Genomic DNA, 14,480 nt, shown 5'->3' with positions numbered 1-14,480 from the left:
CCAACTATCTTTACATACTGCTCACTGAATACTTATAAACTCCACTTGTTCATTAACACTCCGTTACACGCAGGGCGGAGATTTCCTGCTGTTTAAACGTTTTCGTGAATTTTGATTTTTATCGAGATGCGTGAAGGGTTCTTCTCCAGGACATCAACCGCGCACATTGTCTGCATAGAGTGCAGTCATTGTTAGTCACTGGCGAGGCATGTATACAAGTAGGCGTTTGTTATTCTTCTCCCGGTCGGCGAGTTCCTGCCTGTGCGTGTGACCATGTGACTATTGTAAATTATATTCTTGATTTTCGTTGGTGTTGCTCTTGTTATACCTTCACCTATTACTCATTGTTCACTTTTATATTCCCTTTTAGGAATGGTACGCTTTAGGCATATGATGGATTTTGAAAGGAAGAACAACACATCAGGGACTTGCTAGCTGATTTAGATGGTGATGAAGATGGACTGATTGTGTTACATCCAACATTTGAAGGAGAAAATTCTGAAGCCAGTGATGTAGATGAGGAGTGAGAAATAATGTAGCACAGGGCAGCGACTCGGAGGAGAGCCTTTGTAGTGATGGCAAAACTTATAATTTGGGTGACGCTCCCACATACTTGGAGAAAGATATCACTCCATGGAGTTATGTACCGGTGAAAGGCAAAGTTCGAATCAGGCAGTGTAACATTGTTACAAAATTACCAGGGGCAATTCGAGGGGCACAGAATGTTATAAGTGTGTTAGAATGCTTTAAATTATTTTTGCCAGGTAATATGGTGAACAAGATAGTAGAGTATACTAATATCAAAATAAGATCTGTTCAGAGATCCTACGTTCAGGAAAGAGATGCAAAGGAGATGGACTTCACTGAAATGACGGCCTTCCTAGGTCTTTTGCAAGAGTTTCACAATCATCCCGCCAAAACCTACAGGATTTATGGAGGAAAGATGGACTTGGAATTGAATTATTTCGTTTAGTTATGGGAGTAAATCGATTCAGATTCTTACTGCAAATGATTCCCTTTGATGATACGTCCGATCATAACAGGCCACAAAGAAAAGTAGTTGACAAACTGTTCTGTCTGAGAGATGTGTTTGAAGATTTTGTGAATAAATGTAAATCTAACTATAGCCACAGTGCTTTTGTGACTGTAGATGAGATCTTAGCAAATTTCAGAGGCCATTGCAGCTTTCGGGTGTTTATACCAAACAAACTGGGAAAATATGGCATAAAAATTTGGGCTTGCTCTGATGCAAAGACATTTTATACCTCTAACATGGAAATGTTCATGAGAAACCAGCCTCCAGGTCCATTCCATGCTGTGGTGCACTGGATGGTCGAACACTTGGAAAATACTGGACGTAACATTACCTGTGATAACCTTTTCACATCTGTTCGACTGGCGGAGAGCCTCTTGGAAAAAAACCTTACACTGTAAGAAACAATACGTAAAAACAAGAAGGAGATTCCGGAATTTTTATCGTGAAAAGTAAAGACGGGAAATTTCCCAGCTCCATATTCGGCTTTTCAAGTTTCCCCCCATCAGAGATTTTATATCAAAGGATCCTCCCCAATAAAATTTATTCATTATAAAATAATTAGGAAAATGTATAACACACATATTACAGAAATTAATGTTTTTTACTGTGCATGTTTTCATAAAAACATCAGCAAAAACACACATAATATAGGAACAATGGAATGACTTCCAGACCTTGAGCAATAAAGCAATGTAGCGGTGGCAACTCCACAAAAGCAGTCTTTTTTAATTTTATATTTCAATCTGGCAAGTCCATCTGAAACCTGGAAATAATTTTCAATGTTCATTATTCTTCTTATAACAACAGAATTCAAACAAAGAGATTTAAAATTTACTTTTTTCTGGGTGAACCATTTCTTTCTGATTTTGGACCCTGGATAGGCCTAAAGGATTTCATATGTTCCCTAATTAAGGCCACGGTCGCTTCCTTCTCACTCCTAGCCCTTTCCTATCCCATCGTCGCCATAAGACCTGAGTGTCGATACGACATAAAACAAAATAATAATAATAATAATAATAATAATAACGTTCCGAACCGGTCAAATGAAATCGCCTCGCATGTGGCCGCCGCACGCATGACAATGTAAAGAACGAACATACTTTGCAAAATGACAGTTAGGGGCCTAACATTACTGCCCGGGTGAATAACTGGCCCGAGTAATAACTATACTTCCTTAAGAATATTTTTGATTTTTCTGGCAACTGTTTTTTTTTTCTTTTTCTTTTATCATAGACTCCAACACTGTCTTCCCTGAAACTAACAATTGGATCTTTAAAATTGTCTACTGAACGGGTAGCACAACATAGGCCGTGAGCACAGCGTATAAAATAAATCACACCTCTGATTAGTTGGAGAGGGAATAAGTTCAAATATTCCTAAAGCGGATGGTTCAGTTTGTGAATTACATAATGGTTCAAGAATTTGTCATACTTCTTCCAAGTAGGGATATCGCGTTTGTTTTGTTTCTCCAGAGCAAAGAGCTCATTGATTGTGATCATTTGCTAATCTTTGGTGTTGCCACCTGATGGGATGTAAAACCGTGGAGGATTTTCTTTGAAGGATGCTGTACAACATCTTTGTTACTTTTAAGTGATATGGAAATTAATCGACGAATGCGATGGGGGCGTTTATCTTAGAAGTAGCGTAAAGGTTACTAGCCTATGTAGTGTGTCGTGTTTAATAGTATGGATGGTTTATTTTCTATCAGTGGACGGACTCCCTGATGATCATCGAAATTGGCCGACTTTCGAATATATAACTAAACACGATACGTCCGTATCTTTCTGGGTACATGTCTATATGCATGCAGTTGAATGTTAGAATTCATTGCGAAATCCCAAGTTGGATAACATTCAAGTCCGTCGAGAGGCGTGCGAGGCTGCATGGAAAGGTATGCTTCTCTCACTGATACATTATGATGAAGCAATACTGTATGTACACCCGTTGGCATTTTAGCGGAATTGGTTATGTTGCGAAATGTTATTTCGTGCTGCTTTAATTCTGTAGCTTGCTCTTACGCAGCCCAGCACGGAATTAATTAGTTAATTATTTAAATTTTCATGACGGTTCGTTATTAGCGTATTCACTTAATTTTGCAGAAGTAAAAATTTTTGAAGATCAATCGGTCGAGTGTTCGTTAGTTATACGCTGGTTGTACGTGGTTTATAGGCTACTGACCATTGGTTACTAAAATCTAAATGTCGTGTACGTCAAAAGAATTTGACCCGTAGCATGAGTTGGTTAACTTCGGTAGTGTCTGGTCTGTACGTTCCAGGTCTCATCAACATTATAGTTTCATTGAACTTAGTTACATAAGAGCCGCGTAAGGCGAACATGCGAGGTAGTGTTTCGGGTTAGCAGGGAGGTATTCAAAGACCTTTTTTTTAATGAGATGCTCAGTTTAAAATTTAAAAAAGATCATGTAAGGCTGAGGACCATGTTAAGCCCCCTAAAATTTCAGCTAGATTATTTGTTTAATTATCTGTGTCCATTCGTAGCTCATGAATGAAATGTGTAAAAATATTGTCCTACTTTATGTGACCCGTATTATACTAATCACTCTGCAACATTCTGACAGAATCATATTTTAAGTAAGTTATTCCAGCCTTTGCTTGGAAATTCTGAATTTTTTGTATAGTGTATAGAAATTATTCACACATGCCTTATGACTTATCGATTCAGTCCATTGTGTGAATGACAAAAAGACAGTGGGTTACAACACTAGAAAGTATCTCAAGAGCAGAGATCCAGTTTAGCTCATGATACCTCGTCAAATTCAATTGTACTGGTAAACATCCCCTCACCCTGTGTATTAGAAGGTGTATAAATGAGGTCATCCTTATTTTGAAGCTATCTAGCTATCCAGTTACTGGGAGAACATAATGCAATCCCTTGGTGATCCATATATGTAAATAACCATCAAGAAACTACTCTTGACATCAGTTATAGGCTATCCGTTCTATGGTAGCATTTTAGAAAAAGTTTCTGTACTGCAGTTGTAAACCTAGGTAATGAAGGTTTGGTCTCTGAATACACCATTAACAGAACTAGTCTAGAACTAAAAGTGTAACCAGTTGCTGGGCTCAGTCCGGTAATATTTTAAGATCAAGACTAGTTCTGTGAATGTGTCTTCAGAGACACATTTAGTGTAACATGAAGGAAATCATGTTTTATCATCACATTGCTTTTGAAAAAGATACATTTTTTTAAGGCACATTATTGGTAGTAGAATGGCAGAAACACACTTTTATCTTGAATATTAAATTGCAGCAGATTACAGTTTAACATATCACCGATAGTACTAATGAACAACAGTAATACAAGCTAACATTCCTAAGTGTTGGTCAGTAATGAGGAAGTTAATAATTATTGGGTAACTGAAAAGTGTAATCTGTGGATACCAGCAACAAATCCTTTTTGTAGCCTAAATTGTCAGGGGCTGATAGACTTGATGTTTTAAATGCCCTTTAAATTGAATCCTGTAAATATAGCTGTACGTTACTTGTCAAATTTGGCTTTCGTTGATGGTTATGAGGGGAAAGTAGCCTCGTTCATTAGATCCTCTTGCTGCTGCCATGTACCATTTGCATCTCAGCCAATTATCTACCAAAAATGAATAGCAAAATATTGGATGGGGCATTGAAGAAGGAATGAATTAATGTTTATGTACACTTTATATACAGGGACATTATTTTGTCTATTCTGGGGATTCTCACTCGCCCGGTCACCTGTGCGCTGCGAGTCTGTCTCCTGCCAAGCAATTTGATGTAATTCGCTTTTCAGCGCCACAAGTTACCCTCTGCAGTCTGCTGAGAGCTTCATCAGTGTAAGGTTAAGTTTAGTTTAAGTGTTCATGTGTTTTGTGCTCAGTGTATTGTTCCAATGCCATTTTCACTACGTGAGCGCGTGTGTATATACATAATACCTTCATAAAGTATAGGAAATCTTGTGCGAAAACACGCGCTGCCTGCATTATGGCAAAATGCTTGGTGGGAGACAGGCTCGCAGCTCAGTTGACCGGGCGAGTGAGAACCTCCTGGATAGATAAAATGATGTCCCTGTACATTAATAAAAAATCAGCCGGGCTGAGTGGTTTAGACTGTTGGGGCGCTGGGTTTCTAACCCCAACTTGGCAGGTTTGATTCTGGTTCAGTTGAGTGGTATTTGAAGGTGCTCAAATAAGTCAGCCTTGTGTGTGTAGATTTACTCCTGAACTCCTGTGGGACTAAATTCTGGCACCTCGGCCTTTCTGAAAACCATAAATGTAGTTAGTGAGATGTAAAACCAATAACATTGTTATAATAATAAATCAAACAAAGAAAGCAGACATCTTTGTATGAGTAGTAAAACATATTTGGAGGCACAAGTAAGAATCGTGAGATATTGATATTTTTATTCTTATAATTTAATTTTTCATGTATATATGTAACTAATTGTAATTTGTTAAAACTTTTCTTATATTCAACTTAAAATACTGCACGTGTGTGGTTTGTCTTATTCTAAATAAATTAATTCCAGTTGTTCCGTTGGATAATGTTGTTGGTTTTACATCCTACTGACCTTTAAAATGACCTTAAAATGATCAAATAATACCCTAAAAACGAACAAAAAAGACCTAAAAATCCTAAGTTTTTATTGTTTGAAACTAAATTATATACATTTCTAGATATGAATAATATTGATAATTGATATTTTCTCTAATTTTTACTTAGCAATATGTCAGTTCTTTGTTTTGGAATCTCGGTTGTCCTTAGAAACAAAATGAACTGGTACGAAGATCTTCTGACACCAGGTACTCCGTAAGGAGATCTGAAAAGGAAAACAACGTTCCTATAAAGATAATCGTAATCGCCGTCGGTTGCAGATTTAACTGTAAAGCTATATATAATGCCATATTATGTTGGTTTTAATATTTACCTCAGACCGTGTTGCAGTAGCTAACTGTGACCATCCGTAGATTCTCGAAGGTAAAAAAAACGTCGATTGTCAGCCAAAACGTTCTTGTACATTGAAAAGCTCCTTTCAACGTCCACAGATGTGAGCGGTGCGTACTTGAACTGCGCTAAATCACTTGGTGACAGCTCTTCTTCAATATCCACTACACTGAAATCTTCCCCAGTGAGTACCCGGGCGACTGAGCACAAAACCTTGTATCCTGTGTTTTCATCAACAGATTTTAGTTTCCGAAATACCATCTCGCCAACTTCACCACGCACATTTTCCAAAGCTTCCTGTGTTGCTTTCACCAAAGTTGTTGCTTGTTCGATTGTCACACCTCTCTCCTGAAGTCGTGTAATAGCTGATGGCAGGGAGCTAAAATTTGCCTTAATGTATGCCAACTTACCCTGCACATCGTCAGCTGAAAACATCTCTTGGACGATTTTGATAGCCCTGGCGTCTTGGGCTTCTAGAGAGTTTATCACTAATTTCACTGCTAAAAAGTTGTCGCTGTAGTACTCTCACGCATTGGTCCACGTACGCCAATGTGTGACTACAGGCTGCTGTTGTAGTGGGATATCGGGAGCTAGTGACTTAGAGTTTCCTGCGCGTTGGGGCCTTGATAAATACCTTTTTTACCTGCGACACAAGTATATTAATGTCAGGAAAATTCTCCCTCACATCTTCTGCACTCTGTGGAAAGCATGAGCTAGACAAGTTACATGCACCATTCTTGAATAAAAAGCTTTGATAGCTTTACCAGCTTTAACTATGTAAGGCGCGGCATCGGTCATGAAAAGTAAAACATCATCGTACCTCACACCATCAGGCCACAGCAGAACTACGGCCCTGTCAAATATTCGACATATTGTAGAATGATTGACAGATTCCAGGACTTCAGAAGTTAGCAAAAATATTTCTCCGGGATTATCTATTTTCAGAGTTCCTACAATTACATTAGCTACATAAGGACCTTCAACATCAGTAGTTTCGTCTACTGAGACAATAATCTTCTTTCCGCTTGTTCTTTCCTGTATTCTTTGAAGTGTTTTTTCATAGCAGAGCGGTATGTAATTTTTCCTTAGCATAGATTCGTCCTGAATGGAATGACCTGTATACCGTGCTAGGAACTGCCTTAATTTAGGAATAGTTAATGAAGAGGAATATTTGCTGTGACAAAAACTTAACACAGTCCATTAAAAAAGGCTGAGGTTGTACCTCTGCTTGATGATGTGTTTTCCATGAATAACTGTTGAGTACTTTTCTTTCTGTTGATATTCTGAATACCATGCACATGTTTGTCGCGACTGACGTGCTGTTGAACAGTGAATCTTTATGCTGTTGCCACTTTCACTTCACACATCTGTAGAAAAGGTATCTTCCCCAAATTCAGAGACAATTTGTCTCAAATGACCTGCCTTGGATGGTTTTACCTTTGGCATTTTAACACTCACTCGAAATGGTTACACACAACTGACATCTACAAACTGTACAACTAAAACTGACCTAAAGGAAATAGAGTACACTTGCAGAAGTACCTCACTGCTGACTTCACACTGTGAACACACTTCCCTGGTGAACTGATAAAGGCTTAGCCCTCGTCTGAAAGTCACCCAAGAATAGCTTAGCTCTCACCCTCTGTTAAGACACAAAGTTGAGGGATGTACAAAGCTACGTACTCAGCTCACAACTGAGTGCAGAAACTTTCGAAGATGAACCTTCACGTAAACCTTCAAGTACGTCAAGATATAGGAACTGGTTGGTTAATGACGTAAAACGTGGATTCTTATTTAAAAATAACCATTAAGAAAAATAAAATAATTAAAAATGACAAAATAATGATGCAAAAAACAAAAAAATGACCTAATAATCAAATACTTTAAAAAATGATGAAAAAATTACTTAATAAATAAATTATAGTTCTGTTAACGGAAGTTTACAATTGCAGTTAAAAGAAGTGCTAATGTAGGATGGATGTCAAGAGTAGTTTCTGGTCAATTCTTTTTATACTTGGATTACCAATAGATAGCATTATATCTGTGTTCAACAACCTTTCTCTACTCACGGCGCATCCATAACTCGACACAGCTCATCAAAATGTTATTCCTATCTTTAAGTGTATGATAGGAAGCTACCGTATTTATATATAGATACACAAAATGTCACCAACCTATTATTATTATTGGTATTACTTTATACATATAATTTGCTTTACGTCACACCGACACGGATAGATCTTATGACGACGATGGTATAGGAAATAACTTTTGGAAATAAATAAATAACTTACTCCTAGAAATCCAGCACCAGAAGTTCAAGAAGTATATTGGAAATAGTGTTCAAGATTTAAACTGGACATCGTGATCCAGTCATTGCGAATTCGGAATAACTTCTGATTAATATACAAGAGGAACTTGCAGAATTTAGAAGTGACAGAATATTGAATTTAAAGCTCCTTGAAGTTGGCAGTACGGAGTGAATACTCGGCTATCTGCAAGATGGTAGTTAATGTTTTTCCCATTTTTTTCTACATATTTGTGTGAATTGTGCATCTCAATGTTTACTAAAATTAAATCATCAAAGTTGGAGACACTCGACTCCGTCAATGAAGAACGATTCCACCATGGATCAATCACCTGTGTGCAGCTAAGCAGGCACATTTATCATATTGAAAGAGTATGATTAGAATTATTTAAATAGTAACAGAAGAGTGTATTTTCTTGCATCTTGTACTGCACACTCTACACACTATAGTGAATTGAAGTTCACAAATTTTAATAAATGCACAAGTCAGTTTCTGTTTAATAATAATAATAATAATAATAATAATAATAATAATAATAATAATAATAATAATAATAATAATGGTACCAAGCAAGTGGCTGCACAATCAGCGATCAGCTTGTATTTGGGGGATAGTGGGTTCGAACCTCACTGTCAGAAGCTCCAAATATGGATTTCTGTGGTTTCCAATTTTCACACCAGGTAAATGTCGGGATTGTAACTTAATTAAGGCCATGGTTGGTTTTTTCCCACCCCTAGCCCTTTCCAATACCATCATCACCATAAGATCTATCTCTGTTGGTGCGATGTTAAGCATATTGTAAAAAAAAAAAAAAATCATCCCCCTCAATAGTCAAAAATACACGTACTTAGACTGTCAGTTCCCATATTCGCATTATCTCTTTTCCTCGTGAAAGACACATGCTTATGTATGTAGCAGGAGTGTAGTATGTTCATATCTCATTTCCTGACACAAAACTAAAAATAACTATTAATTTTGGGGTAGCGATTTGACATTGCTCATGACTTTTACTACTTCATCTAGCACAACTTTCAGAGATGGTGGCAAAAATTTAGCAACAATTCCTATACAGTGAATGAGACAGTAATCGCATCATATGTTAGGATTAACTTCGTGAATTTGAGCTACAAATCCTTTTACTTGGCCTGTTATAGAAGCAGCTCCATATGTACAAATACTAACACAATTCACATATTCATTAGTCGCACAAATTATTTCTTCACTGTGGCTCACTTGGGAGGTTCTTTCCGATAAAAGGAAATTGGTTGCCGTTGCATCTCCATCGATGTACCGGATAAAAACAAGATGATGTGCAGTTCAGTGTGTGCAAACACGAACACATTCCTTCTATTTTAATTCATTTTGAAATGCACATTCATGAGTCATCATGGCTTGCTTGGAACTTTTTTGCACAAAGAAGAAGGAAACTAGTTGCAATTAAGTTAAATTCCTATAGATCTATTGAATAAAAGCAAGAAGTCGTGTATGGTCGCTAATATTGGTGGACTCATCTATCTGAAGTGAGAACTTCTGATTGCTGTTGACTTTCTCCTTCATAATGGCTTCATTATCACTGGACATGTTAATAACTCTGTGAATTATTGTGTTAACAGAGAGAGGAATTTTTGACATTTTGCTTGCAGTTTTTGAACCCAGAACTATTTTCACCATCTCCTTGCAAGCAGACATTAATAACATTTCATCTGTTGTAAGTGGTTTCCTGTACTTCTTCCAGAATACACTCTTCTAGTCATGAACGTTCTTTGTTTGTTATTTTGTTCCAACTGACAAAAATAATTGACATACAGTGGAACCTTGGATTGCGAGCGTAATTCGTTCCGGCAACATGCTCGTAATCCAAATTGCTCGTATATCAAAGCAAATTTTCCCATAAGAAACTATTGAAACTCGGATGATTCGTACACAACACAAAAACATTTATTCGCATAACATTTCTAAAACAAAATATAATGTAAAACAATTAAACTGCACTTTACCTTACAATAGAATCATTGTTGGTGTGAGGGAGACGAGAGATGACATGAGAAGAGTTACTGTGTAGCACGAATTTCACTAACGGAATCACTGCTATCGGTTGGCTCATTGGAAGTGGTTTCTTTTCGTGCAGCTTTGAGGAGGAACCTGTCCAATGACTGTTGCTTTTGCCTCTTTTTGAGGATTTCACGAAAATGTGACATTGCATTGTCATTGAACAGATTCATCCACTGTAATCATCTCCTTCTTCCGACCGAATCCTTTTTAGACTTTTCGTTCACAGGGCCCATCGTTGCAGAACAGTTATATCACAGATGACAGAAACAAAACATGTACACTCGTACGGTGTTGACTATGCGAGCGAGGCACGCCAACTGAAGTCCAGCGCGGGAAATGGTTACACACACTTTCCCAGGAAAGAGAGTGGCAGGGGGAGAGGAAAACAAAGGCACAGGGGAGGTGAAAACGTGCGTAATCGTGACGCTCGAATTGCGAAACCTCACTCGCTTATCAAGTCACAATTTATTTAAAATATTTGCTTGTCTTGCAAAACACTCGTAGACCAAGTTACTCACAATCTGAGGTTCCACTGTATTTGCTTTACAGAGAAAACTGTTTTGTTGACAAATGTTGTTGTAATTTACTGGGAACCATAGCAGCATTACTGAGCTTTTCACCACAAATGATACACTCAGCGATTGGGCATGTTTTATCACCACTCTAAAAGAACCCATACCGGGCGTGTGGGCCGTGTGGTTAGGAGTGTGTGTGTCTGAGCTTGCATCCGGGAGATGGTGGGTTTGAATCCCACTGTCGGCAGCCCTGAATATGGTTTTCTGTGGTTTCCCATTTTCACACCAGGCAAATGTTGGGGCTGTACCTTAATTAAGGCCACGGCCGCTTCCTTCCAACTCCTAGGCCTTTCCTATACCATCGTTGCCATAAGACCTATCTGTTTCGGTGCGACGTAAATCCACTAGCGAAAAAGAAGAACCCATAAGATACATAATTATCACTGTACTGCCGGTGTACTAATTTGTTTCTTTCTTTCGGGCTTAATGCTTTCGCTACTTGTACTCATAGATGGAACATACTGTATAAGGAATTTGTCCATCTTGAAAAAACTTAAACAGTCTAAATAATAATAATATAAAATAATAATAATGCTGACCAGCAATCACAATTTTTTTAATACTTCAGAGCACAACTCTTGATAGGAGTGAAATAATTGCAAGACGCATGACCAATTCTCTTCAGAGAGAAGTCCAACCATGGGTGGATACTCAGTGTAGGAAGAAAGTAATGAAAAAGCACTAACAAACAGGGACAAGCACCGAAACAGTGTAATAAAGGATAGGTAAAGTTTTGCTAATCCCAGACGTTCTGAGAAAGGTATGTTCATATAGAACATGGGGCAAGGATAGCAAAGAAGCCACATAGTGCAGAGGTAGAGGCGAGAAATAAAAATATACTGATAAGCAAAACTACGATATAGCAACCGAGAGAAAATAGTTTACATAAAAATTTACAGCATGTAATAAAGAATAAACAAACATTGTCTTTTTTATGCGTCTTGTGGCAGAGAATGAAATAAAAGTGTATGATACACAGCAGCTGTGGTAAAATGAAATTAAAACACTTGACTATTAATAGTGTGTAAAAGTTTGCATCACACCTTTTACTTCGAAAGCATACTGGTTGCAGCACATTCCATTATGTTCTTTCAGTAACTGGTAATTGGAAAGTTGTCTCATTTGCTGACAATGGATGTTAAATATTTCATCCGCTTGTGGTTATTTTGTGTGTAAAAATCATGTAGTGTTTACAGTTCAGCTTTTAATAATAATTAATAATATTTTGAAATGATGGTTGTGGAGATGCCATAATGCCAGGATTTTTCATGGAGAGTGGTTCTATAACTTGTGAGAAAATCTGTTAGGAATGTCATGCATTTACCTCATCATCGGAAACGTGTCTCGCATTTTTCAGAATGGCCACAATTAAACCCCTGGTTTACAATCAAGAAAGGAATTTCAACTTTCCATTGGACTGATGCCATCAAAATGAACTGTAACAGTCTGAAGAGTTCACGGCAGAAGCCAGGAAAATCTTCACTGTCAACACAGCGAGATAGAAACCCTCCCTCATGTTCTTGGTTTCAGCCTGAAGGGGGAACTATTCAGAAATAACAGGCACCACAGGGTCAGGAGTAGTATAGCAGAACTTCTCAAAAAATATGAGAGATTTGAATTCTATGAAGAAGTGCACTGTATCACTACCGGTGGATCCAATAAGCAGGCAGACATTGTCGCAATTTGACAGGAAGCGAAACACCGGCTTTGTTATTGATCCAATGATAAGGTTTGAGGGTAACAATTCTCAGGCCAAGGAAGTTGATTCTGAAGAGAAGAGACAGTATTAACTCTGTTTTAAATACTTTGAAGAAAAGTATCACATACCCACCAGTTGCTGGGAGGTGATTGTGTTGCTCTTCGGTCCACGGTAAAAAAAATATTTGTTTAGATGTGTTACAGTGGCGTATGCTGAGTCCAAGACATGGGCTACCAGTAGACTTACGTTACCCCTTTTCGATAGTTGGTTTAGTGAACGTCAAACCTTAAGCGTTTTGAGCTGCAGCCAAAAGCCAACAGAGAAGCCTGCTGTGTTGCCAAGGCTGCTTCACAAGCTATTGCCCTAGCCTCTGCCATTGCCAATACTGAACACCTTATCAGTGGAGATGGTAGCCTAAGGTTTAGCAAATTGAAGTCCGGCTTTGTGGCTAAATGGATAGAATACTTGCCTTTGGTCCGATGGCCGCCGTTCAATTTTCAGAATCAACCCCTTCATACTGTTAATTCTCCTGGCTTGGGGACTGGGTGTTTATGACGTCTTCGCCATTCTTTTTATCCTCATTAGGTCACCACCAAGCCTATACAGATGTCATGCACTATTATTATTATTATTATTATTATTAAATAAAAATGTTGAATTTTACAGCGGTCGTACCCATCGTTCACTGGTTAATTGGCTTCCTCAGTAGATCAGTGGTGGTGTCTGACCCATGATCATTGGTTCGATTCCAACCAACAAAAGAAAACACTAAACCTGAAAGATTGCATTCCATTTTAGCAGATCTACCTATAAAAATAAGACTATATTTCTCCTATATCAGCAGCCTTGCAGTGTCTTCCTACAAGGATGTAGAAGTAAACGGGAGTGAAATACCAGCACTCTGTTATCTATATAATTAAGTCAGAAGGATGAGATGAGGAAGTATATACAATGAGTAACGCACGGTTGATAGCAGTGGCGATCTGACGGACCGTAGCCTAGCACAGCTATCCTCTCCGGTCCCTGTGCCTATCAGGCATATGGCAGCAAGCCGCGTGCGGTCTCCAAAGCCTTGTTCTTAGAAATACGTGCAGCGTTTTCTTTCATTGCCTTCAAGGTTTGTAAATGGAACAATGTGTCAGATCCTTACATTATAATGTTCATGTATGTGGGTTACTGTAGTCACGTCCTAGTTCGTGAACCATGGGCAACGGCTGAGTGGCCTAGTAAGTGGTCCTGAGAGTCGGGATACCAGTTGCTATGGAATGGGAGTGGGCATCTCGGACATATTCTGAGTCGTGGTCCTCCTTGTGCTCAGGCGGCTAGGATTATACAATCCACCGGTGGTCCATAACCCGTTAGAGGAGAGATCCTCACTTGGACTATGTGCAAGTAGGGCAGCATCCTGCTTCATGAATCGACCGAGCTCAGAACATTTTAAGCAAGCCTCGGACCTATGGGAGTAACGGAGTCCCACTCCCATTTGACAGGCGAGGGACTCCTTGGAAACAACTTGGCAAACGAAATGGAATTCGATGGGGAGCTATCAATATTAATGGGGCTTATGGAAGAAAGAAAGTAGAACTGGCTGAGTCAGCAAAGAGGATGCATCTGGATGTACTCGGAGTAAGTGATATTCGGGTAAGGGGAGATAACGAGGAAGAGATAGGAGATTATAAAGTGTACTTGACGGGTGTTAGAAAGGGAAGGGCAGAGTCTGGGGTAGGGCTCTTTATCAGGAATACCATTGCATGGAACATAGTTTCTGTTAGGCACGTAAATGAGCGAATGATGTGGGTAGATTTGTCAGTTGGAGGAATTAGGACCAGAATTGTGTCCGTGTATTCACCATGTGAGGGTGCAGATGAGGATGAA

At 38.6% G+C, this 14,480-nt stretch overlaps 1 protein-coding gene across 6 annotated transcripts in view; it reads left to right on the top strand.

Annotated features, from left to right (window-relative positions):
* Positions 1-2,657: 2,657 nt before the first annotated feature.
* DPCoAC (dephosphocoenzyme A carrier) overlaps positions 2,658-14,480 on the top strand; it is a 569,632-nt gene continuing 557,809 nt past the window's right edge. For 2 of the 6 annotated variants that reach the window (XM_067140245.2, XM_067140244.2), the window contains exon 1: positions 2,692-2,927. In XM_067140245.2, coding sequence (XP_066996346.1) covers positions 2,829-2,927 — 99 coding nt within the window. In that variant the 5' untranslated portion in view covers positions 2,692-2,828. The other 4 variants (XM_067140255.2, XM_067140247.2, XM_067140249.2 and 1 more) reach the window with 3 other exon arrangements.

This window comes from Anabrus simplex, chromosome 2 (assembly GCF_040414725.1).
Source record: "Anabrus simplex isolate iqAnaSimp1 chromosome 2, ASM4041472v1, whole genome shotgun sequence".
NCBI classification, from domain to species: domain Eukaryota; kingdom Metazoa; phylum Arthropoda; class Insecta; order Orthoptera; family Tettigoniidae; genus Anabrus; species Anabrus simplex.
This window is presented reverse-complemented; position numbering and strand designations above follow the sequence as displayed.